The sequence below is a fragment of the Xenopus laevis genome, chromosome 2S (genome assembly GCF_017654675.1).
Source record: "Xenopus laevis strain J_2021 chromosome 2S, Xenopus_laevis_v10.1, whole genome shotgun sequence".
In the NCBI taxonomy this organism is placed as follows: Eukaryota; Metazoa; Chordata; class Amphibia; order Anura; family Pipidae; genus Xenopus; species Xenopus laevis.
Window position 1 is genome coordinate 34,253,894 of NC_054374.1, and position 22,826 is coordinate 34,276,719.

The 22,826-nt window shown below is 43.1% G+C and overlaps 1 protein-coding gene across 7 annotated transcripts in view; it reads right to left on the reverse strand.

Moving 5' to 3' along the window:
- Positions 1-22,826, reverse strand: part of sh3kbp1.S (SH3-domain kinase binding protein 1 S homeolog) — a 203,439-nt gene that overhangs the window by 106,028 nt on the left and 74,585 nt on the right. For 4 of the 7 annotated variants that reach the window (XM_041583613.1, XM_041583616.1, XM_041583612.1 and 1 more), the window contains exon 3: positions 8,376-8,468. The exons of the other annotated variants lie outside the window; for them this stretch is intronic. In XM_041583613.1, the coding sequence (XP_041439547.1) occupies positions 8,376-8,468 (93 nt within the window). The remainder of the gene's footprint in view (positions 1-8,375; positions 8,469-22,826) is intronic. 7 annotated transcript variants of the gene reach the window in all.

Genomic DNA, 22,826 nt, shown 5'->3' on the forward strand with positions numbered 1-22,826 from the left:
CACTACATTTCTAAACCTGTGTAATAAAATGCTTTAAAACGTCCGGCGTCTACATGCCAATCAAGTCGTGTAAAAGTTACAGCCTGTTCACACGCAAACACGAAACGCGGTGCTTACTGCAACGCAAAAAGACGCAAAGAGCTTTAATGAATGATACCGTCAAGTGAGCAAATAATAGTTTTTAATTACTAGTTGCTTGTCACCTCCAGGATGTTCGTCCTGTTGGTGGCAATATTTCTGTAGTGGTGTGTTTAGCAGTCACCGTGCTTGTGTGCACGTGCACGGCCAGGCAGAGGTAATTCAATGTACAGTGAAGTGAACCAAAAAACACTGATTCTGCAGTGTGGGCCCAGTTTTGGTCTACTTTATTGATCACCTGCGGTGACCATAAAAGATGCGATTTTGCCACTGTTGCAGAACCCTGAAAAATTAGGCATGTGTACTTTCCTGAAAAATTATGTTTTTTTTGTCGCAGCCACTGAACCAGAAGTCCAGAAACAATATGCCATATAAATGCTGAAAATATAAATTTTTTTTTGTGGCAGCCACTGCAGCACAGAGGCCAGAAAAAATATGCCATATAAATGCAAACAATATTAATTTTTTTTTGTCGCAGCCACTGCAGCACAGAGGCCAGAAAAAATATGCCATATAAATGCAAACAATATTAATTTTTTTTTGTCGCAGCCACTGCAGCACAGAGGCCAGAAAAAATATGCCATATAAATGCAAACAATATTAATTTTTTTTTGTCGCAGCCACTGCAGCACAGAGGCCAGGAAAAATATGCCATATAAATGCTAACAATATAACATTTTTTTGTCGCAGACACTGAAGCACAGAGGCCAGAAAAAATATGCCATATAAATGCTGAAAATATTCTGTTTTTTTTAGTCGCAGCCACTGAAGCACAGAGGCCAGAAAAAATATGCCATATAAATGCTGAAAATATTCAATTTTTTGGTCGCAGCCACTGAAGCACAGAGGCCAGGAAAAATATGCCATATAAATGCTGAAAATATTCTGTTTTTTTTAGTCGCAGCCACTGAAGCACAGAGGCCAGAAAAAATATGCCATATAAATGCTGAAAATATTCAATTTTTTTGGTCGCAGCCACTGAAGCACAGAGGCCAGGAAAAATATGCCATATAAATGCAAACAATATTAATTTTTTTTTGTCGCAGCCACTGAAGCACAGAGGCCAGAAAAAATATGCCATATAAATGCTGAAAATATTCAATTTTTTTGGTCGCAGCCACTGAAGCACAGAGGCCAGGAAAAATATGCCATATAAATGCTGAAAATATTCTGTTTTTTTTTGTCGCAGCCACTGAAGCACAGAGGCCAGAAAAAATATGCCATATAAATGCTGAAAATATTCAATTTTTTTGGTCGCAGCCACTGAAGCACAGAGGCCAGAAAAAATATGCCATATAAATGCTGAAAATATTCAATTTTTTTGGTCGCAGCCACTGAAGCACAGAGGCCAGGAAAAATATGCCATATAAATGCTGAAAATATTCTGTTTTTTTTAGTCGCAGCCACTGAAGCACAGAGGCCAGAAAAAATATGCCATATAAATGCTGAAAATATTCATTTTTTTGTCACAGCCACTGAAGCACAGAGGCCAGAAAAAATATGCCATATAAATGCTGAAAATATTCTGTTTTTTTTGGTCGCAGCCACTGAAGCACAGAGGCCAGAAAAAATATGCCATATAAATGCTGAAAATATTCTGTTTTTTTTGGTCGCAGCCACTGAAGCACAGAGGCCAGAAAAACTCAGGATTTACCTGGATTCAAATTAAACCAGTAGGGTTTGCACCCTAGTTTGTAACGGTGGTGGAGGGAGGAGGACGCTAAAGGACAGCTGTATGTGGAGTCATGAGACGTGCAGAGAAGGACAGCTGCATGGGGAGTCAGAATCAGAAACTCAGAACAAGTCTTCCGGCGTGCAGTAACCCTCCGAGATCCACCCCTCATTCATTTTAATAAAGGTCAGGTAATCCACACTTTTGTGACCTAGGCGAGTTCTCTTCTCAGTTACAATCCCTCCTGCTGCACTGAAGGTCCTTTCTGAGAGGACACTTGAGGCGGGGCAAGACAAGAGGTTCATGGCAAATTGTGACAGCTCTGGCCACAGATCAAGCCTGCGCACCCAGTAGTCCAGGGGTTCATCGCTCCTCAGAGTGTCGATATCTGCAGTTAATGCCAGGTAGTCCGCTACCTGCCGGTCGAGGCGTTCTTTGAGGGTGGATCCCGAAGGGTTCTGCCGCTGCCTTGGGCTGAAAAACATTTGCATGTCTGACGTTACAGAGTGGCCAAAGTGCTTTGTCCTTGCAGGTGCGCTCGTGGCAGGATTACTGGCACCTCTGCCCCTGGAATGTTGATGAGTTCCTGAAGTGACATCACCCTTAAAAGCATTGTACAACATGTTTTGCAGGCTGGTTTGTAAATGCAGCATCCTTTCAGACTTGTGGTATGTTGGTAACATTTCTGCCACTTTATGCTTGTACCGAGGGTCTAGTAGAGTCGCGACCCAGTACAGGTCCTTCTCCTTAAGCCTCTTGATACGGGGGTCCTTCAACAGGCATGACAGCATGAAAGACCCCATTCTCACAAGGTTGGATGCAGAGGTATCCATCTCCGCTTCCTCGTTATCAAGGACTGCATCATCCACGGTCTCCTCCCCCAGCCACGTACAAGACCAGGGGTCCCCAAAAGGTCACCACCAGCCCCCTGGGAAGCCTGCTCCTGTTGGTCCTCCTCCTCCACAAAGCCACCTTCCTCCTCTGACTCCACTTCTGACACCTCTCCCTGCGTTGCAGCAGGTGCCTGGGTTCGTTCTGGTGATTCCGACCAGAAATCGTGCGCTTCCTGCTCCTCGTCACGCTGGTCTACAGCCTCATCTGTCACTCGTCGCACGGCACGCTCCAGGAAGAAAGCAAAGGGTATTAGGTCGCTGATGGTGCCTTCGGTGCGACTGACCATATTTGTAACCTCTTCAAAAGGGCGCATGAGCCTGCAGGCATCGCGCATAAGCACCCAGTAACGGGGGAAAAAAATCCCCAGCTCTGCAGATCCAGTCCTACCACCCAGTTCAAACAGGTATTCGTTGACGGCTCTTTGTTGTTGCAGCAGACGTTCCAACATGAGGAGCGTTGAATTCCAGCGAGTCTGGCTGTCGCAAATCAAACGCCTGACTGGCATGTTGTACCGCTGCTGAATGTCAGCAAGGCGTGCCATGGCTGTATAGGAACGTCTGAAATGGGCCGACACCTTCCTGGACTGCCTGAGAACGTCCTGGAATCCTGGGTACTTTGAGACAAAACGTTGTACTATTAAATTCAGAACATGTGCCATGCAGGGCACATGTGTTAAATTGCCCAGTCTCAGTGCTGCCAACAGATTGCTTCCATTGTCACACACCACTTTTCCGATCTTCAGTTGGTGTGGGGTCAGCCACCGATCGGCCTGTGACTGCAGAGATGACAGGAGTACAGATCCGGTATGGTTTTTGCTTTCCAGGCACGTCATCCCCAAGACAGCATGACAACGGCGTACCTGGCACGTCGAATAGCCTAGGGGGAGCTGGGGGTGCACAGGTGTGGAGGAGGAGGAGGACCCAGCAGCAGAGGACGAAGAAGAGGAAGAAGACGAGGTAGAGAGCGAAGGAGGAGTAGAGGTGGTGGCAGAACCGCGTGCAATCCGTGGCGGTGACACCAACTCCACTGTCGTTGTTGAGCCACACATTTCCTGCTTCCCAGCCATGACCAAGTTCACCCAGTGGGCAGTGTAGGTGACATACCTGCCCTGACCATGCTTGGAGGACCATGCGTCAGTAGTCATATGGACCTTTGGCCCAACACTAAGTGACATAGATGCGGTGACTTGGCTCTGCACATGGTGGTACAGGTGTGGTATTCCCTTTTTTGAAAAAAAATTGCGGCTGGGTACCTTCCACTGCGGTGTCCCAATTGCTACAAATTTGCGGAAGGCCTCAGAGTCCACCAGCTGGTATGGTAAAAGCTGGCGGGCTAAGAGTGCAGACAAGCCAGCTGTCAGACGCCGGGCAAGGGGGTGACTCGCAGACATTGGCTTCTTATGCTCAAACATGGCCCTCACAGAAACTTGGCTGGGGGCAGATGACTGGGAATGGGAACTGGTGGTCAAGGTGGAAGGCGGAGTGGAGGGTGGTTCAGACGGGTCAAGGACAGCAGAGGTAGAGCAGTAAGATGCTGGACCAGAAGGAGGGTGGCTTTTAGTTTGCCTGTTGCCTTTGAGGTGTTGCTCCCAAAGTGCTTTGTGCTTGCCGTTCATGTGCCTTCGCATAGAAGTTGTACCTATGTGGCTGTTGGGCTTCCCAAGACTCAGTTTCTGACTGCACTCATTGCAAATTACAACGCTTTTGTCAGAGGCACACACATTAAAAAAATCCCACACTGCTGACCTTTTTGAGGCTGGCAATCTGGGGGTAAAAGTAGAAGTCGGCGGCGTTGGCGGCAATGGCGGGTGCGTTGGCCGGCTGACCACAGGTGCCGATACATGTTGTTGCCCTACTGTTCCCTGCGAGCTGTCCTCCCTGCTTCTTCTAAGTCTTATTCTCCTCCTGCCTCTCTGACTCTCCGTCTCTCCATCTGAACTATCCTCCTCTTGCTCTCTTCTACTGGGCACCCACAAAACATCAATCTCCTCATCATCATTCTCCTCAGATGCATCAATTTCTTCTAACAGCTCACAGAAGGAAGCAGCAGCGGGGACCTCCTCGTCATCACTCATTATGTCCATCTCTGTTGTGTTCTCTGCCAGAATTAAATCTGGTGTAACGTCCTCATCTCCTTCATCTTCTTCTGCCAATAATGGTTGCGCATCACTCAGTTCAAGAAACTCATGTGAAAATAACTCCTCTGACTCCAGTGAAGAAGGGGCGCCGGTGGTGGAGGAAGTGTTACGTGGGGTGCCCATAGCAGTGGAGGATGAGGATGTTGTGGTAAAGTTAGAAACGGTAGAGGATGGGGTGTGCTGTGTAAGCCAGTCAACTACCTCTTCAGCATTTTGGGAGTTCAGGGTCATTGCCTTTTTAAAACTGGGCAATTTCCTAGGGCCACAGGATAGCATAGCAGCACGGCCCCTAGTGCCTCTGCGTGGCGGCCTGCCTTTGCCTGGCATTATTTTTAAAACAAAAACAACAACAACTCAGGTTGTGTTTCTGGAGACGGTATTATTATTGATATTTAGACAGAATGTGAACAAGCTCACAGAGCTAGATGGGAGTTGTTTGAAAATGAAGAAGAACACACTGGGCAAACAAGGCCTACAAGGTCAACGTATACACTACTACAGCAGTGGATACGGAATATATTATTGCTGCCTGAAAAACGTCACTCGGGTGGTGTTTCTGGAGACGGTATTATTATTGATATTTAGACAGAATGTGAACAAGTTCACAGAGCTAGATGGGAGTTGTTTGAAAATGAAGAAGAAGAAGAACACACTGGGCAAACAAGGCCTACAAGGTCAACGTATACACTACTACAGCAGTGGATACGGAATATATTATTGCTGCCTGAAAAACGTCACTCGGGTGGTGTTTCTAGAGACGGTATTATTATTGATATTTAGACAGAATGTGAACAAGCTCACAGAGCTAGATGGGAGTTGTTTGAAAATGAAGAAGAAGAAGAACACACTGGGCAAACAAGGCCTACAAGGTCAACGTATACACTACTACAGCAGTGGATACGGAATATATTATTGCTGCCTGAAAAACGTCACTCGGGTGGTGTTTCTGGAGACGGTATTATTATTGATATTTAGACAGAATGTGAACAAGCTCACAGAGCTAGATGGGAGTTGTTTGAAAATGAAGAAGAAGAAGAACACACTGGGCAAACAAGGCCTACAAGGTCAACGTATACACTACTACAGCAGTGGATACGGAATATATTATTGCTGCCTGAAAAACGTCACTCGGGTGGTGTTTCTGGAGACGGTATTATTATTGATATTTAGACAGAATGTGAACAAGCTCACAGAGCTAGATGGGAGTTGTTTGAAAATGAAGAAGAAGAAGAACACACTGGGCAAACAAGGCCTACAAGGTCAACGTATACACTACTACAGCAGTGGATACGGAATATATTATTGCTGCCTGAAAAACGTCACTCAGGTGGTGTTTCTGGAGACGGTATTATTATTGATATTTAGACAGAATGTGAACAAGCTCACACAGCTAAGTGGCAGTGGTTTGAAAATGAAGAACACACTGGGCAAATAATGCCTACAAGGTCAACGTATACACTACAGCAGTGGTGGATACGGAATATATTATTGCTGCCTGAAAAACGTCACTCGGGTGGTGTTTCTGGAGACGGTATTATTATTGATATTTAGACAGAATGTGAACAAGCTCACACAGCTAGATGGCAGTGGTTTGAAAATGAAGAACACACTGGGCAAATAATGCCTACAAGGTCAACGTATACACTACAGCAGTGGTGGATACGGAATATATTATTGCTGCTTGAAAAACGTCACTCAGGTGGTGTTTCTGGAGACGGTATTATTATTGATATTTAGACAGAATGTGAACAAGCTCACACAGCTAAGTGGCAGTGGTTTGAAAATGAAGAACACACTGGGCAAATAATGCCTACAAGGTCAACGTATACACTACAGCAGTGGTGGATACGGAATATATTATTGCTGCTTGAAAAACGTCACTCAGGTGGTGTTTCTGGAGACGGTATTATTATTGATATTTAGACAGAATGTGAACAAGCTCACACAGCTAAGTGGCAGTGGTTTGAAAATGAAGAACACACTGGGCAAATAATGCCTACAAGGTCAACGTATACACTACAGCAGTGGTGGATACGGAATATATTATTGCTGCTTGAAAAACGTCACTCAGGTGGTGTTTCTGGAGACGGTATTATTATTGATATTTAGACAGAATGTGAACAAGCTCACACAGCTAAGTGGCAGTGGTTTGAAAATGAAGAACACACTGGGCAAATAATGCCTACAAGGTCAACGTATACACTACAGCAGTGGTGGATACGGAATATATTATTGCTGCTTGAAAAACGTCACTCAGGTGGTGTTTCTGGAGACGGTATTATTATTGATATTTAGACAGAATGTGAACAAGCTCACACAGCTAAGTGGCAGTGGTTTGAAAATGAAGAACACACTGGGCAAATAATGCCTACAAGGTCAACGTATACACTACAGCAGTGGTGGATACGGAATATATTATTGCTGCTTGAAAAACGTCACTCAGGTGGTGTTTCTGGAGACGGTATTATTATTGATATTTAGACAGAATGTGAACAAGCTCACACAGCTAGATGGCCACTGGGCAAATAATGCCTGCAAGTGCACTACTATTGGTGCACTACTATGAAGAACAGCAAACAGCACTGGACACCTTAAAGAACAGTAAGATAAGTAAAATAAAAAAAAAATTATATGTATATTAAAAAAAAAAAATATTCTCGGGTTGGTGCTGCTGAACTACTAGGAGCAGCACAGTAGCACACCAGTCCCACTCCCCAACACTGCTAGACTAATAGCACTTGGCTGTTAAAGTAGCAAAGTAAAACAACAAAAAAGAAAATAAAAGCAGTCCTTACAAGGACTATTGGGTTATTACAGCAGTCAGCAGATGAGATCAGAAGAGATCAGTGCCCACAGCAGGCAGCTACATACAGAGCACTGCAGTAGAAGGTAGATTACTAGCCAGCAAAGCTACCCTAAAATGTCCCTCAAATCCCTGCAGACTTCTGTCCCTCCAATACAGAGCAGTATCAAGTAGATTACTAGCCAGCAAACTTACTATCAACTGTCCCTCAAATCAGTGAAATCACTAGCAGCTCTCTCCCTACACTAGCTCTTCCAAGCACACACAGGCAGAATGAAAAAACGCTGCAGGGCTTCAGTTTATATATGGAAGGGGAGTGGTCCAGGGGGTGTGGGGGTGGTCCAGGAGGGAGAGCTTCCTGATTGGCTGCCATGTATCTGCTGGTCTGGGGTGAGAGGTCAAAAAAAAGCGCCAGGTAAGGCGAACCCAAAATGGCGAACGTCGCGCGACGTTCGCGAACTTGCGGCGGACGCGAACAGCCGATGTTCGCGCGAACAAGTTCGCCGGCGAACAGTCCGCGACATCCCTACCAATAAAATAGCAACCAACTTAGATTTAGTGGGTGAGTTTGCCAAATACATTTGGAGAACGTGTTTAGAGAGGTATTTAGGAGAGGATGTCTTACTGAAATGTGTTCCCTGAAGCATCACAACATCTATATGTTGTTTTAAATAGTAAGAAAAGGCCATTGTTCATTTTTGTGGTAGGCCATTGACAATGTGGGAGCATACCTTTAGGTTGAAAGGGTGAGAGCTGGAGGGCATCCGGGGATCCATCTTTATTGTGCTTATGTTGCCCTTGGGCCCCGTAGCAGTTGGAGGAACCTGAAGAGAGAAAGGAAGAAAAAGTAAATAAATTAATGTGAGTAAAATATAGGACTGTGGTAGAGTAAGTGGGAAGGGGCTAAGGGCTGAGGCTGATTAAAGGAAGTAAATAGAATAAGAGAATAGTTTCATGTCTCACTAACTGTAAGTTTCACGTCTCACTAACTGTGAGATCTCTTATGGTTTCCAGAGGGGAGATAATAGAATTGCATCCCCCTAGGAAAGCCTCTAGTGGGGGGGGGGGGGGTGGTATCATGGCATGGTGCTTGTTTCAGTGATCTGTTTCTTGTGGGTTCTTGGTTTTGGTGTACAGGTTACACACACACACACACATACTAATACATATACATTTACACATATACCCACAAATGTATACATGTATGTATATATACTGTACATACACATACGCCTATACATGTACAGCACACTAGGTGAACAAGTAAAACTAAAATATCGTAGCCATCAAACTTTAACTCTGTGAAATAAGTGAACGCTGATTTTAATGAATGCTAGGGCAACCTCCTAAGAATAAACATGTACATTGTTAATATGATTGAAAAGCTTTTTTTTGGTTGTCTGCATTCTGGGGGTTTAACTAGTCACTTCTCTGTCGTTCCTTATTGCTTCATGTGGGTTGTTCATGGTCAGGTGGGCCTTGCGTCTCTGTTTCTCCCTCTTCTGGGTTTCTGGTCTCTCCACGAAGATATTGGAGAGCTTCTTCCATATCACTGGGATGGCTAATTGTATATGTAAGTCCATTCTGTTGGTAAATGGGAAGCCCCATCTGTAAGGAATGGGTTTTTTTGTCAGTGGTTTTAGGTCTTTTCGCTTTGTAGTGACGAGGAAGCCAGGTCTGTGAACACTTTTGGGGCAATTCAATCTAGCAACGTTGGAGTTGTCCTGGATGAATTCAGGATGGCCTCTTTGGTCTGGAAGTAGTGAAATCTCACAATAACGTCTCGAGAGGCTTGGTTTCGGTCTAGCTCATAGTGCTCTGTGGGCTCTCTCTAACAGGAGAAACATTTCCTCTACGTCGGGTAGAAGGCTTTTAAAATATTTCGGCAAAAATGTATCCAATTGCACAGTTTCGGGTATAGCGTGAAAGCAGAGGTTGTTTCTCCTCGTGCGGTTTACTAGGTCCTTGTGAGCATCCTGAAAGTGTTCGTAGATCCTGGATTTGTGTTTCCATGGTGGAAAGGGATTCTTGGGCCGAGTCCTGGAATTGTTCCAATTGTTGGACTCTGATCTAGCCTATTAATTTCGGATCTGACTTCCGTGAGAGAACTTTGTATTTTGCTTTGTATTTCATCTTTGAAGCACAGCAGTAGTGACTTTAATTTGATTATGTCTTTTTTGGTACATGGTGAGTCCGAGTCCTGTTCCATATCTGAGGGGGGTTGTTTTGTAGCTTTGGCTGATGAAGCTTTGCTTTTGAAAAAATCTGCTGTCCCCTCGGTCTGGTTGTTTGTTTGCTTTTGCTGGCCATAGTGTTCATAAAGCGTGGGAGTGCTGCTGAAATCCTGATATTTAGGTCTGCAGCTGTGTTCTCAGTCTGTAGTGGAGCTGCGGTAGTTTTGTTGTTCCCATTATCGTATTGTCCTTTGCTTCGGAGTATTGTGTTGTGCCATGTATCAAGCCGTATTCAGCTCCATCTAGTGTGACCGGCTGCCTGTGTGAACCCTCTTCTCACAAGGAGATGCAGTATATGGTGAATTGTTCCCAGCCAGAGGTGTTAGGCTTATGGTAGGGAGAATTCCTTAGAGTAAAATTGCCTTACCTTTGTTCAAAGCAGCATGCAGATATACAGCTGAGGCACACTGTTAGTTGTATGATATCTCTCTGTTCATAGTGTGGTAAGGTGCGTTGTGTTTTGAAGGTGTTGGTACCCTATGTTGTTTCTCTGGTTGCACAGTGATATCGGGTCTGGCATGCACAGGCTGCAGAATAGTTGTGGCAGTCAGGTACTGTCTGTGCTGGTATGGGTTGTGCAGGGTGATTGCTGTATCTGCGCTGGCAGTTATGCAGTCTTTCCTCTGATCTGAGCTCAGGAAGGCCCTGGTACTCGGCACTGGCTCTCTTTATGTATTTCCCCCAGTCGTAGGCGTCAGTCTAGAGATGCCTTCCAGAGCTTACCAAAAGGGTCGTCTCCATCGTACGTATGGCTCGTGGGTTGGGCAGCGTTGGTCTCCTGGTTCCTGGGTAATATCTGGTGTGGGAGCGTGGAGGGAGGCTTCTGTAGCTGTCCTTGATGGTAGGCCTCACGCTGATCGTGGCTCTCACTGCGACCGCTGCTTCCAGTTTCTTGCCATTGGTGTTGCAGTGTTGTGGTGGTGCTCTTAGAAGGGGTTTTCATTAGGGATGCACCAAATCCACTTTTTTGGATTCGGCCGAACCCCCGAATCTTTCGTGAAAGATTCAGCATATGCAAATTAGGGGTGGGAAGGGGAAAACATTTTTTACTTCCTTGTTTTCTGACAAAAAGTCATGCAATTTCCCTCCCGCCCCTAATTTGCATATGCAAATTAGGATTCGGATTCGGTTCGGCTGGGCAGAAGGATTCGGCCGAATCCGAATCCTGCTGAAAAGGCCGAATCCCAAACCGAATCCTGGATTCGGTGCATCCCTAGTTTTCATAGTGTATTTGAGTTTGAGGTGCCTATGTTTGCTTATGGCAGGGAAAAGCAAAGGAGCAATCAGTTAAGCAGCCATCTTTTTCGGCATTCAAGCCATGCCCTGGCCTAAGCTAGTTTGACAATGCACTATGCACCTTATTTTTTTTAAATTGGCTTTGAGGTGTAAATCGTAGCCATTTCCCTGGTCAGAAATGCTGCCTGAATATGCACTAAGGGCTGCACTCTTGCAACCTGCTGCTGTGTAGTCGCGGGGGCAGCCATTCAAAGCTGAAAAAGGAGAAAGGGCACAGGATACATAGCAGATAACAGATAAGCTTTGTAGTATACAATGGGATTCTTCAGCACTTATCTGTTATCTACTGTGTATCCTGTGCTTGAATGGCTGCCTCCATGGTTACACAGCAGCTGTTCATATAAACTATCATAGTCTTCCTGAAGCAAGCACACCAGTTGTACCAGTGCGGGAAAACAGTATACAGGTATGGTATCTGTTATCTGGAAACCCATTATCCAGAAAGTTCTGAAGTCTCCCATAGACTCCATTTTATCCAAATAATCCAAATTTCTAAAAATGATTTCCCTTTTCTCTGTAATAATAAAGCAGTAGCTTGTACATGATCCAAACTAATATATAATTAATATTAGAGGCAAAACCAGCCTATTGGGTTTATTTAATGTTTACATGATTTTCTAGTAGACTTAAGGTATGAAGATCCAAATTATGGAAAGGTCCCTTATCTGGAAAACCTAAGGTCCCATACCTGTATTATATTGCCATTATTTTAAAACACTTTTTTTTATGTTACTAATTCTTTAAGGTAGGAAGATTCAAATTACAGAAAGATCTGTTATCTGGAGAAAACCAGGTCCCAAGCATTCTGGATAACAGGTCCAATACCCGTATGTGTGTGTGTGTGTATAGATAGATATAGATAAATAGATACTGTAGATGATAGACAGATAGATGATAGATATTAGATACCATATTTACTCTTCCTTCATAACACATAGTTGTTTTACTGACCTAAAGCTAACAACTGAGAGCACTGTTTTCCCCTCGTGTATTTGTTTCAATGGGCTAGAATGTACAAAAAGTTAGAGGAATCGTCACATAAAGAAGTAAGACACATTATGACTCATCTACTGACTAAGCCAGCAGAGCACTGCTAAGGTTCTCTTGATTTAACCCAATCATTTTTTTATATCGGCTCACTCCTAATACAAAAGAGAATTCTAATTTACACCTCCTACATGAAATATTTTACATCTTTTCTTTTTCTTTCTGAGAATGACTCAGAGACACAAGCAATATCAGGGGGCGGTTCAAAGAATCTAGAAGAAAGGAAAAATATATTGTTCCCTTTGGTTAAAGAAAGAAACTTTACTTACACATCTGTTTTTAATTTTCAATATTTCATGAAATTTTTGCTGTGCTATTTTGTTCTACTGCACCTCACAAAATCTCAGATGCAGAGAACAAATTCCTCATTTAGTAGGCTTAAATACAAGATGCAACTCTAACAAATGCAACACAAATATATATACTGTTGATTATCCTCTTTATATATCCCTAACACATTTTGTTGTGCTTTACAAAGTTATACATCATTAAAGATCATTCACATCAGCCTTTGCCCAGTAAAGCTTACAATCTAATGACCCTATTGCATTCACAGACTCTTTTAAAGAATCTTTTTACCTTTAAATAATGATGTAGAGCAGGGGTCCCCAACCTTTTTCACCTGTGAGCCACATTCAATTGTAAAAAGAGTTGGGGAGCAACACAAGCATAAAAAAAATTCTGCGTGTGCCAAATAAGGGATGTGATTGGCTATTTGGTAGCCCCTATGTGGACTGGCAGCTACAGGAGGTTCTGTTTGGCAGTACACCTGGTTTTCATGCAACCAAAAGTTGCCTCTAAAGGTGGCCAGATTAAAGATGTCAATATTGGTCCTTTAGACCGATTTAGCATCTTATCTGCCCATGTGTGGGGGTTCCCGACGGGTCCTTTCCGATCGATATCAGGCCAAAAATCGGGCAGATATCGATCAGTCAAGTTTGATTTTTTTTCTATGATCCAGGACCCCATTGGCTAATTGATGCGGTCCTGGATCGAATGTTCGAATTCACCCAATATCGCCCAGCCGTTAGTGGGCATATCGGGTTAAGATCCGCTCGTTTGGCATCTTATAGTGTAAGGACTTAAGCCAGGAATTCAAAAATAAGCACCTGCTTTGTGGCCTCTGAGAGCAACATCCAAGGGGTTGGAGAGTAACATGTTGCTCACGAGCTACTGGTTGGGGACCACTGATGTAGTGAGTGCCATTCTGAGACAATTTGCAACTGGTTTTCAACTTTTATTATTTATGGATTTTGAGGTATTTAGCTTTTTGTTCAGCAGCTCTACAGTTTGCTCTACAGTTTGCAATTGCAGCAATCTGGTTGCAACTATGCATTGATTTAAATAAAAAACTGGAATATGAATAGGAGAGTGTCTGAAGAGAAATATGAGTAATAAAACGCAGCAGCAACAATACATTTGTAGCAAATAATTTAAAGAACTATACAAAAAGAAAATATAAAAATTGTTCACACTTGTGACACCTCTATTGTTCACATACTAAAGTCCTGTACTGTTCACATCTGAGACCCAGACTGAAACTGCCCACATTGTTCACCTGTTCACACCTTATTAAAAATGCTAATGGGGCACCAGCACTGTGTCACTGTATGTAGTACATATTAGACTGATCCTGATTCCTGTCTCCTGCTCTGTTCTGTCTTCCTTATACTCCCTGTGTTTGCCATACTCTGCCTGACCTATGATCCCAATGGAATATAAGCCTGGTAATTGTTCTGGGGGTTTGTTAGCATTTGAAAATTATTGGTAGGGCCCCTAAGGTGTTTAATTATATGCCGGGGTACTGTATCATACACAGGGGAGGAGGAGGCATATGGATTTATGGTTATGTCTTAATAGTACTTAACTTTTTTCACATATGAGTGACATCCCTGCCGGTGGCAAGCCAAGGTAGTTTGGCACCCTAGGCAAGAGCTTCAATCAGTGCCCCCCTGTCCTGCATTACCATTTACCTCCTTACCATGATGGTTTTTAAATAAAGAAAGCAAGAAAATGTACAACACTTTTTCATTTATATTATTGCCCCCTGTACCAGTACCAGCAAGCCCAGCAGCGATTCATCATACTGAACCCCCATACCTGTGCCAGTAGCCATCCATTATACTGCCCCCCATACCTGTACCAGAAAGCTCAGCAGCCATCCATCATACAGCCCTCCAGCAGCCATCATATTGCCCCCAATCTTTACCTGTGCCAGCAGCAGCCAAAAATAAATCTGATCACATTATATTGCCCCCAAGTATTTATGTACCTGTGCCAGTGCCCAGCCCAGCAGCAACAGCAAACATATGGCCCCAAATCTGTACCTGCTGTGCCAGCAGGAAGCTTCACACTTTCACAGTAATAGAAAAAATGTCTTCAGTTCAGTGCAACTGTGCAAGGCTGAGAGCAGCAATTGCGAGCCACACCAAGCAGGCCGCCAGCTCTCTGTCTCCCAACCGCATCAGTGACGTCATTTGCGCGTATACTCACGTCACGCTGCACTGCCGCACCGCACAGAAGGAGCAATTACTTGCTGGCAAGAGGGAGAAGGTGAAGATGGGGAATCCATTTGACTGAGTGACCATGATTACTGAAACAAATTCTTAAATAAACGCTTTAAAAAATAAATAAAAAAAAAACCCATTAAAAGTGCGCCCCTTATTGATGGGGTCCTAGACAGCCACCTACTCTGCCTACCCCTAGTTCCAGCCCTAAACCCTGCAGTGAGCACCAACCATCTGTTTTTTTGGTGTGCTATTAATGTGGACATGGTCTGGCGGTAACATGGGTGTGGTTTAAAGTGGGTGTGGTCTAAAACAGGGCGTGGCTAACACTGGCTTCCATTATGTAGATTAGAAAAATTCCGGCCCTCTGTACCATATAAATTGGACAGCACTAACATAAAGGAACCTTATATTTTTTTCTACCCCTTTAAAAGGCACAGAAGAGATAATAAGTTCAACAGTTAATATATTTATACATTTACAGAACGCTAGTATTTAGTCCAAAGCATGCCAAAATCACATTTAGCATCCCTTCCAAATGAGCTGAAATTGTTTCCTGAATCTATTTTAACAGAATTATTACAGTGACTGTTCCGTTTCCTGCCACTTTCAGCTTCCAAGTTCTACCTGGCTGCCTCCCACACTTATTTTAATGCACTTTCTTTCTCTACCATTAAGGCAGCCCTTACAGTACAGTGTGTTTTGTGACACCACCTCCTCTGCTAGGAAAATAATTGTTGCTGTAACGCTATACTGTATATATAATAATAGCACAGAAAGCCGAATACGTACTGTGTATAGGCTCAATCTATTCTCTTCAAGGGAAATATTTAACATAACTGATACAATTAAATTAAATGATTTTATTGCATGCTGTACTACTTGTACCGGGAAAGTATTAACATGCATTAAAGGGCCACTATACCATTCACGTTTTCCAGTGCAACTGTACTGAAAATACTTGCACTAGAACAGGTTAATTTTTAGAGAACATTCAGCACACTTCATCATGAATTAATTATTTAAGTATTATAGTAGGAGCAGGGCCAGAACTAGGGGTAGGCAGAAGAGGCAGCTGCCTAGGATGATAGGCAAGGATAGGGGGCGCTGGGCAGCTACGTACCTCTAAAATTGTGTTCTGCCTACGCCTATGTACACCCATGTTCGCACCCCTTAGTCTTACTCCCCTTCCTTCCCTCCTGTCACCCACCCCTCTGTTGCTCTCCCCTCCCTCCTGTAACCCACCCCTCTGTCACTCTCCCCTCCCTCCTGTCACCCAACCCTCTGTCGCTTTCCCCTCCCTCCTGTCACCCACCCCTCTGTCGCTCTCCCCTCCCTCCTGTAACCCACCCCTCTGTCGCTCTCCCCTCCCTCCTGTATCCCACCCCTCCGTTGTTCTCCCTTCCCTCCTGTCACCCTTCCCTCTATTGCTGCTTTATTCGGGCCATAACCACCCAGTGAGGATGAATCCCCTCTGTAAAACCAAACGAGTTTCATCAACCCCTTTTTCAAGGGTTATAAAACCCTTGAACTTTTCTATACCTGTTCAGTAAAATATATCAAGAGATGTTGTATTTTAGTGTTAGTGTGGGTGTTAGAGGGGTCATATAACTTGCATGGACAAGGTTCTTCCTTGTAATAAAACAGTGCTCCTTTGGTGAAATTATCGTGAAAAAGGAATAATGATTTTCATATCAAGTGTTCTAATCTGCAAGTTAAGTACTTAAAATCCATAGGAGCCTAACAGGATGCTGGATGTTTGGGCTTTATTTTCTTGGTTTCATGGCTGTAGCTTTTATAAGGGAGTAATATCTAAGACCAATAACCAATTTTAAAAACATAAGGCCACCATTTAAAGGTCAAGTGGGAGGGTGCTGCAACCACAAGGGTGTTTTTTTCCTTCTTCATGCAGAATAATTCTTCTAAAATACAAAATTACAAAAGGGGATGTGGGAATAATTCCAGGCTAATTAAAGCAGAAGTATAGGGAAATGCAACTGAACTAGTCATGCAGATTTATAATCATGAACTTGTAACTTAAAAAACCTATTTTTGAAAACGTAAGCACTTAATAAATTTCATTACAGATAAAACATGGGGCCAGTCAATGTGTATTGCTCAATCCCTCCTTTTAACAATGTCCAATAAGCCCCACTTTTTTTTGGGGGGGGGGGTCTGCTCATTGGAACTGTCTGACCTCAGCTGGGACAGCTTAGTCACATTACACTCTCAGTGCATCTCAGTTTTTAGTTTTAGTTTGTGCCATAGATTCCCAGCTGGAATTTAAATAATGGTAGGTTTTCACTAGTTTGGTCTTAAGTCACACCAATATTACTGTGGCTGTGTATTTGGGATAAATGCCTGCTAAATGGCAAACTGTTGCCAAAGTATAGGCTTTTTTATCTGCCTTCTGCTTAGCTGTGCAACGATATGTTACGCTGATGGTCTTGGTGGGCGACGGGGTTGCCCGCCGCGTCTCCAGCGGGGATGCACACCGTGTGCTGCCTCTCTCCTCCAGTGCCGGCTTCCCTATGGTGCACGCGGCGCGCACTTCCGGCTTTTATGCGCCAGCGTGATGACACTTTTTAAAGGGATCTCAGTATTTGAAACATTGGCAGTTGTTAGGTTCAATTTAGTTTGTTCCTGGTGCCATTCCTACATGAATCCTGTTGATCTTCTGGTTATTGACCCTTGCCTTGCCTGACTATTCTGAACTCTGTATCCTGACCCTTGCCTGTCTGTTTATTTTGAGCTCTCCAATCTGACCATTGCCTGCCTGTTTATTCTGACCTCTCCAAGCTGACCCTTGCCTGTCTGATTACTCTACATTCTCCAATCCTGATTCTTGCCTGTCTGACTATTCTACGCTCTCCAATCCTGATTCCGGCCTGTCTGACTAACTCTGCTTGTGCTCCAATCCTGACTCTTTCCTGTCTGACTATTCTACGCTCTCCAATCCTGATTCCGGCCTGTCTGACTAACTCTGCTTGTGCTGGGCCGGCCTGCCTGTTCCACATTCCATGCATTGTCTGGCCTGTCTTCCAAGTTGTGTTCTTCCATCCAGTATCCTTGGTGAAACGATCGTGCCACTTTGGTCGTCCAGAACCTGTGGCTTTGTTCCTCTCGTAGTAAGACCTGGTGGCATCCAATTATCCGAGGGCTGCTCCCGAGGTGAAAGGCAGAAGCAAGAGCTGAGACCAGGGAGCCTAGCATTGGTTCTGAATTTAGGGTGCTGAACGTGAAAAGCTGTAGTTAAAATCATCATTTATTAGAGGCAACGTAGGACTGGGGGAGGTCTAGGCCTGCCAGGGCTTTCACATCTGGGCCACATCAGGGCCTCAAAAACCCTCAAGGGCATCCCTTCCCAGCAGCAACCCCCCCCCCGCTTCATGTGCATTGAGCAATGGGGAAGTCAGCTTTATGGAGCAGGTCGGGGAACGCCAGGTTGTTTCCCAGTGTCTCATCGGGCCAGTGCAACCCTCATTACAGGTATGGGACCTGTTACCCGTAATGCTCAGGACCTGGGGCTTTCCGGATAAAGGATCTTTACATAATTTGGATCACAATACTTTGTCTACTAAAAGAGAATTTTATTAAAAAATAAACCCAATAGGATTGTTTTTCCTCAAATAAGGATTAATTATATCTTAGTTTGTATCAAGTACAGGGTACTGTGTTCTTATTACAGAAAGAAAGACAATTGTCTTTATAAATATTAATTAGTTGTTTAAAATGGAGTCAATGGAAAATGACCATACTGTAGTTATTACTGCTACTCTGATTATGCCAGGAAAACAATGCTCTACAAAAAATCATTACTGACAGGGGGAGACAGACCTGTTACTGCGGGAGACTATGGGATAGCAGTTTACATCCCAGAGACTTTCTAAAAAAACAATGGGGAGTTGCATGTCTGCATTCATTTAGCAAAGGATGGAAACTCTTATGCAGTTTAAGAATGATGATGAGTGTTGCTCAATCAAAGGCCAATCAGTACAAATGATTGATTTGAATAATTTGCACCAATTAGGTGTGTGAATATTGTAGTGTACAAAGTAGCATCTTAAAAGACATTGTTAAAGTCGGCATTTCTCCCTACACCCCCTGAACTAAGCGTTATTAATTATCAAAGGGCTACCGACACTTACCCCTTATTATTTTGGCCTTCTGTACCAGCCCAAATTCACTTTAGCCCTATAGCAATGAAGATCTGTGCCTCCAAAGATACTCCTCCGAGTATCTACCCATCTTCTTTTCTGCTGATTCACACCATGCTCTGTGCTGCTGTCAGTCACTTGAGTTTAAGACAGACACCATATTGTATAAAGACAATATAAAATCCTTGATAGAAGGGCGATTAGCAATTAAGATTCAGATTACATGGCATCATAGAAACAATTCTGCACAGGAGATGATTTACAGTCAGCCCTGCATCATCAGCTTCTATGACAGATGTAACCTCGCTTTTCGGCTGATGATTTTAATGGCGGCCCAGAGCGCAGTGAGTATGTGCTATGCAACTGATATTTAATAGATAGCCTATCATGATAAAAAAAAAGACCTTCTGTGGGCAAATTTGAAGCATGGATAATTATTTCATGGGGAGGCTGAAACTCTAAAGCAGGGGTTCCCCAACCTTTTTTTTCCTGTGAGCACCATTCAGATGCATGAAAAATGTTCCTGGGGGTGCCAAATAAGTGCTGTGATTGGCTATTAGCTAGTCTCAGTGTGGACTGTCAACCTACAGGAAGCTCATTTTTTGCAACCAAAACTTGCATACAAGCTAGTAATTCATAAATAAGCACCTGCTTTGAGGCCACAGGGAGCAACATCCAAGGGGTCGGAGAGCAACATGTTGCTCACAAGCCACTGGTTGGGGACCACTGCTCTAAAGTAAGGTCAGCATATAAAATATATAGCCACATTCTTTATCAGGGTTGAATTTTACTGTGATTATACATTAACATGGCTGGGTTTTGAAACAAACTTCACTATATTTAAAAAAAATTAGCATTACCAAGTGCAATATTTCTGGCAACAACATGAAAAAGATGTAAAAGTTGGATATTCCTAAGCAAGCCAGCTGTTGATGAATTTCTTTCCAGTAATGCTGGGAGATGTCAATGTTATCCACAGGTGGTTTTTGATGGGTGGTTGTTGTTTTTTTGCCCCCCTAGGGTCAGTTTTGTTTACAGCGCTGCTTATAACTTATTGGGTGGCTTTTTTTAAATGTGATATAAGCACTGGTAAATATTCAACCACCGGTTACCAATTGTTGTCGGACTACAAGTCTACTATCTACTGCAAAAGTGTACTACTGCCGTAGTTCAGTAACATGACGGGTAGTTTCTTAAAGGAATACTGCTTAAACGTATTTCTATCTTTACATAGCCAGCAGTTCACCCGCCACCTCCATATGCAGCAGGACTTCTCTTCTTTGAGGTCAGATTAAATATATTTTAGATTATTTATATTTTAGAACTGAACACCTAAATCGTGTTACTTCCATACTGCTGCTTTCTTACTGGAATGTAGAAAATTACATTGATTTTCGTTTATTTTAACAGCATGAAGAATGATGAGTGCCATAAAGCTGATGGGTAGCATTCTCAAAATTGCATAACTAGGTATAAGTGCAGGGCTGGATTTCAGCGGCGGACACCCGTAGGCCACGTGGTCCTAGCGAGAGCAGGCGCACCCTTGCACTGGGAGCTGCGTGTCCCCAGTGCTCCTCAGCAATCGGCTGGGCGGCATGCCGCCTCTACCAACTTGCCGCCCAAGGCCCGGGTCTTTGTGGCCTCGCCACAAATCTGGGCCTGTATAAGTGTATAGAATGAACACCCATATTCAGCACACATTTGAGGCTGTTTGGGGAAACCAGTCAGGTTTGTGTCTTTATAGATAAATGTCTCCATTCACTCATTAACACATGAAACAGCAAGAAACACAGAATAGAGTAGTGAACAGGAAGGATTAAAGTAAGGGAAAGCAAACAGGAGACAACAGAAATTAAGCAAGAGTGATAACGCAGAAAGACTGATGACACTCATTGAGATGAGTGGTGGCTTCTTGCTGTAAGATATAAAATATATACTGGGTAACCTATTTGTACAATTACCAGAAGGGGCTAAATTACACTTCCATTAATCATCCTCATGTTTGTTAATTATGCAATTTTTCATTTGCATTGAGCATGCACTGGAATATATTTTAATCCTTTAACTTTCAAGTAATTTGCAGGCAACAGCATTTGCAAAAAGGATTTTTTTCCCGAGAGAACAAAAAAGCACTTTTTAAATAGCAAATGCAGCACCTGCATCTTTGTGTAAGTTGTATTGGGAACGGCTGTTTTAAGCAAATGTCCCTAGCGGCACGATTGCCTACACCTGATTCTGCCTGGCAGGAATATGGTAAGAAGGCCCAGAAAAGGTGTCACAATTATCATTTTTATACTTAGTAAGGTGACCCTGGAGAATAGTAGCTGTCATTCAATCACATTACTTTCATTCATGGAGAAAAGGATTTTACTCAGAATCTTCATACTAAAGATAACTTTCCTAGATGTGCTTGAGGGAGGTTTCCTTTTGCAGAGTCAGACCTATACTTTGGCAACAAAGTAAGGGTGCCCACCCCAAACATGGTCCCATTACATGATTATTCCATGTCTAGTAGAGTCGGCGGCAGACACAGACCAGATAGCACAACGTAGGGTGCGGAGAAACGGAGAGCTGCCCTAATGAAGACCAGCTCAGATAATGTGCTTGTTCTAAAACGTTGTTAGCCAGATAAGAGTATTATTAGTATAAGGATGATGGGGCATGTGGGACACCAGAAGGCCATTGGTACAATAGTGCGTTTTTTGGAATATGTTTTTTCAATAGTTTATAGTATTTGGATAGTTACTTCCCCTTTTGCTAAAATATTTGCAACATAGGCAGGTGTCCCTTGGCCCTGACTTGTGTATATATATTCATATATATATTTATTGTATATCATACAATATATATTTACATGCAATAAAATAAATATGTATATTTATTGCATATAATAATATGTCACTCTGACTATATTTACTCTCTAAGACCTCAGTGTAGTGTAGACCACTGAGATTTTCTGAATTATTTTTGCCACCACAAGCTCAAAATCTATACTGGAAAAAAGTCAGGCTCTTGTAGCCATGTCATTCTAAAAAAAATGGCATGAGATCACTAACAAAACCACAATCAGTGCCAATGTGTATGTCAAACCATAAATCAAAGTCACGATTGTAGTAGCTATTCAATACACATATAATACGTGAACATAGAGCCACATATACATTATCCTTCAGCTCAGCAACACAAATTCTCCCATCATTTATTAGCAAAAGTAGGTGCAACCTTTAGAGAACTACTCTGTTCTTAAAATTTTTAGCATCCAGTCGGTAATATCAGCTTTAATAAAGTCTAAATATTAAAAATCCACACTTACAAAAGTAAATGCAGTCATTTGCTCATATCAGAGCATTTGGTGCACCAACTCTTTGGTATCCAGGATTGTGGGTTTTGCCTGGACCCTTAGTTTAAACTACTAGGTCTTCAGATTCACATTACAGGATTTATTCAAAAAACACAACCTTATAGGGAAGTTGTGCAACATCCAGGACAGATGCTAAGAATGCTCTTGCTCCAATGGCTGTTGTGGGACGTTGGGATAAAGAATGACAAGGTGGATACCTCTCAACTGTCCCTTTTTCAGAGGGACAGTCCCTCTTTTTACAGCTCAAGCCGCAGTCCCTCATTTGTACTGGAAAGTCCCTATTTTCTCTGCACTGAACAGCCAGAAAAAGAAACAAAGTTTCTCACTTAATTGGCTTTTAGCAGAGAGACCAGAACAGCCACGGGTGCAAAAAAGATACTTTGTAACAATTTTCAGACACAAAAAAAACAGTTTAGATAAGGAGAAATATTTTCAAACTTTCACAACCTGCCAAATTTTGTAAAATGAACATGGTAATTAGGGGGTGTGGCCACAGAAAGGGCGTGGTCAAAAAATTCACTGCGCTACGTGCGAAAACATTTTTTGTCCCTCTTTTTACTTCCAAAATGTTGGGAGGTAT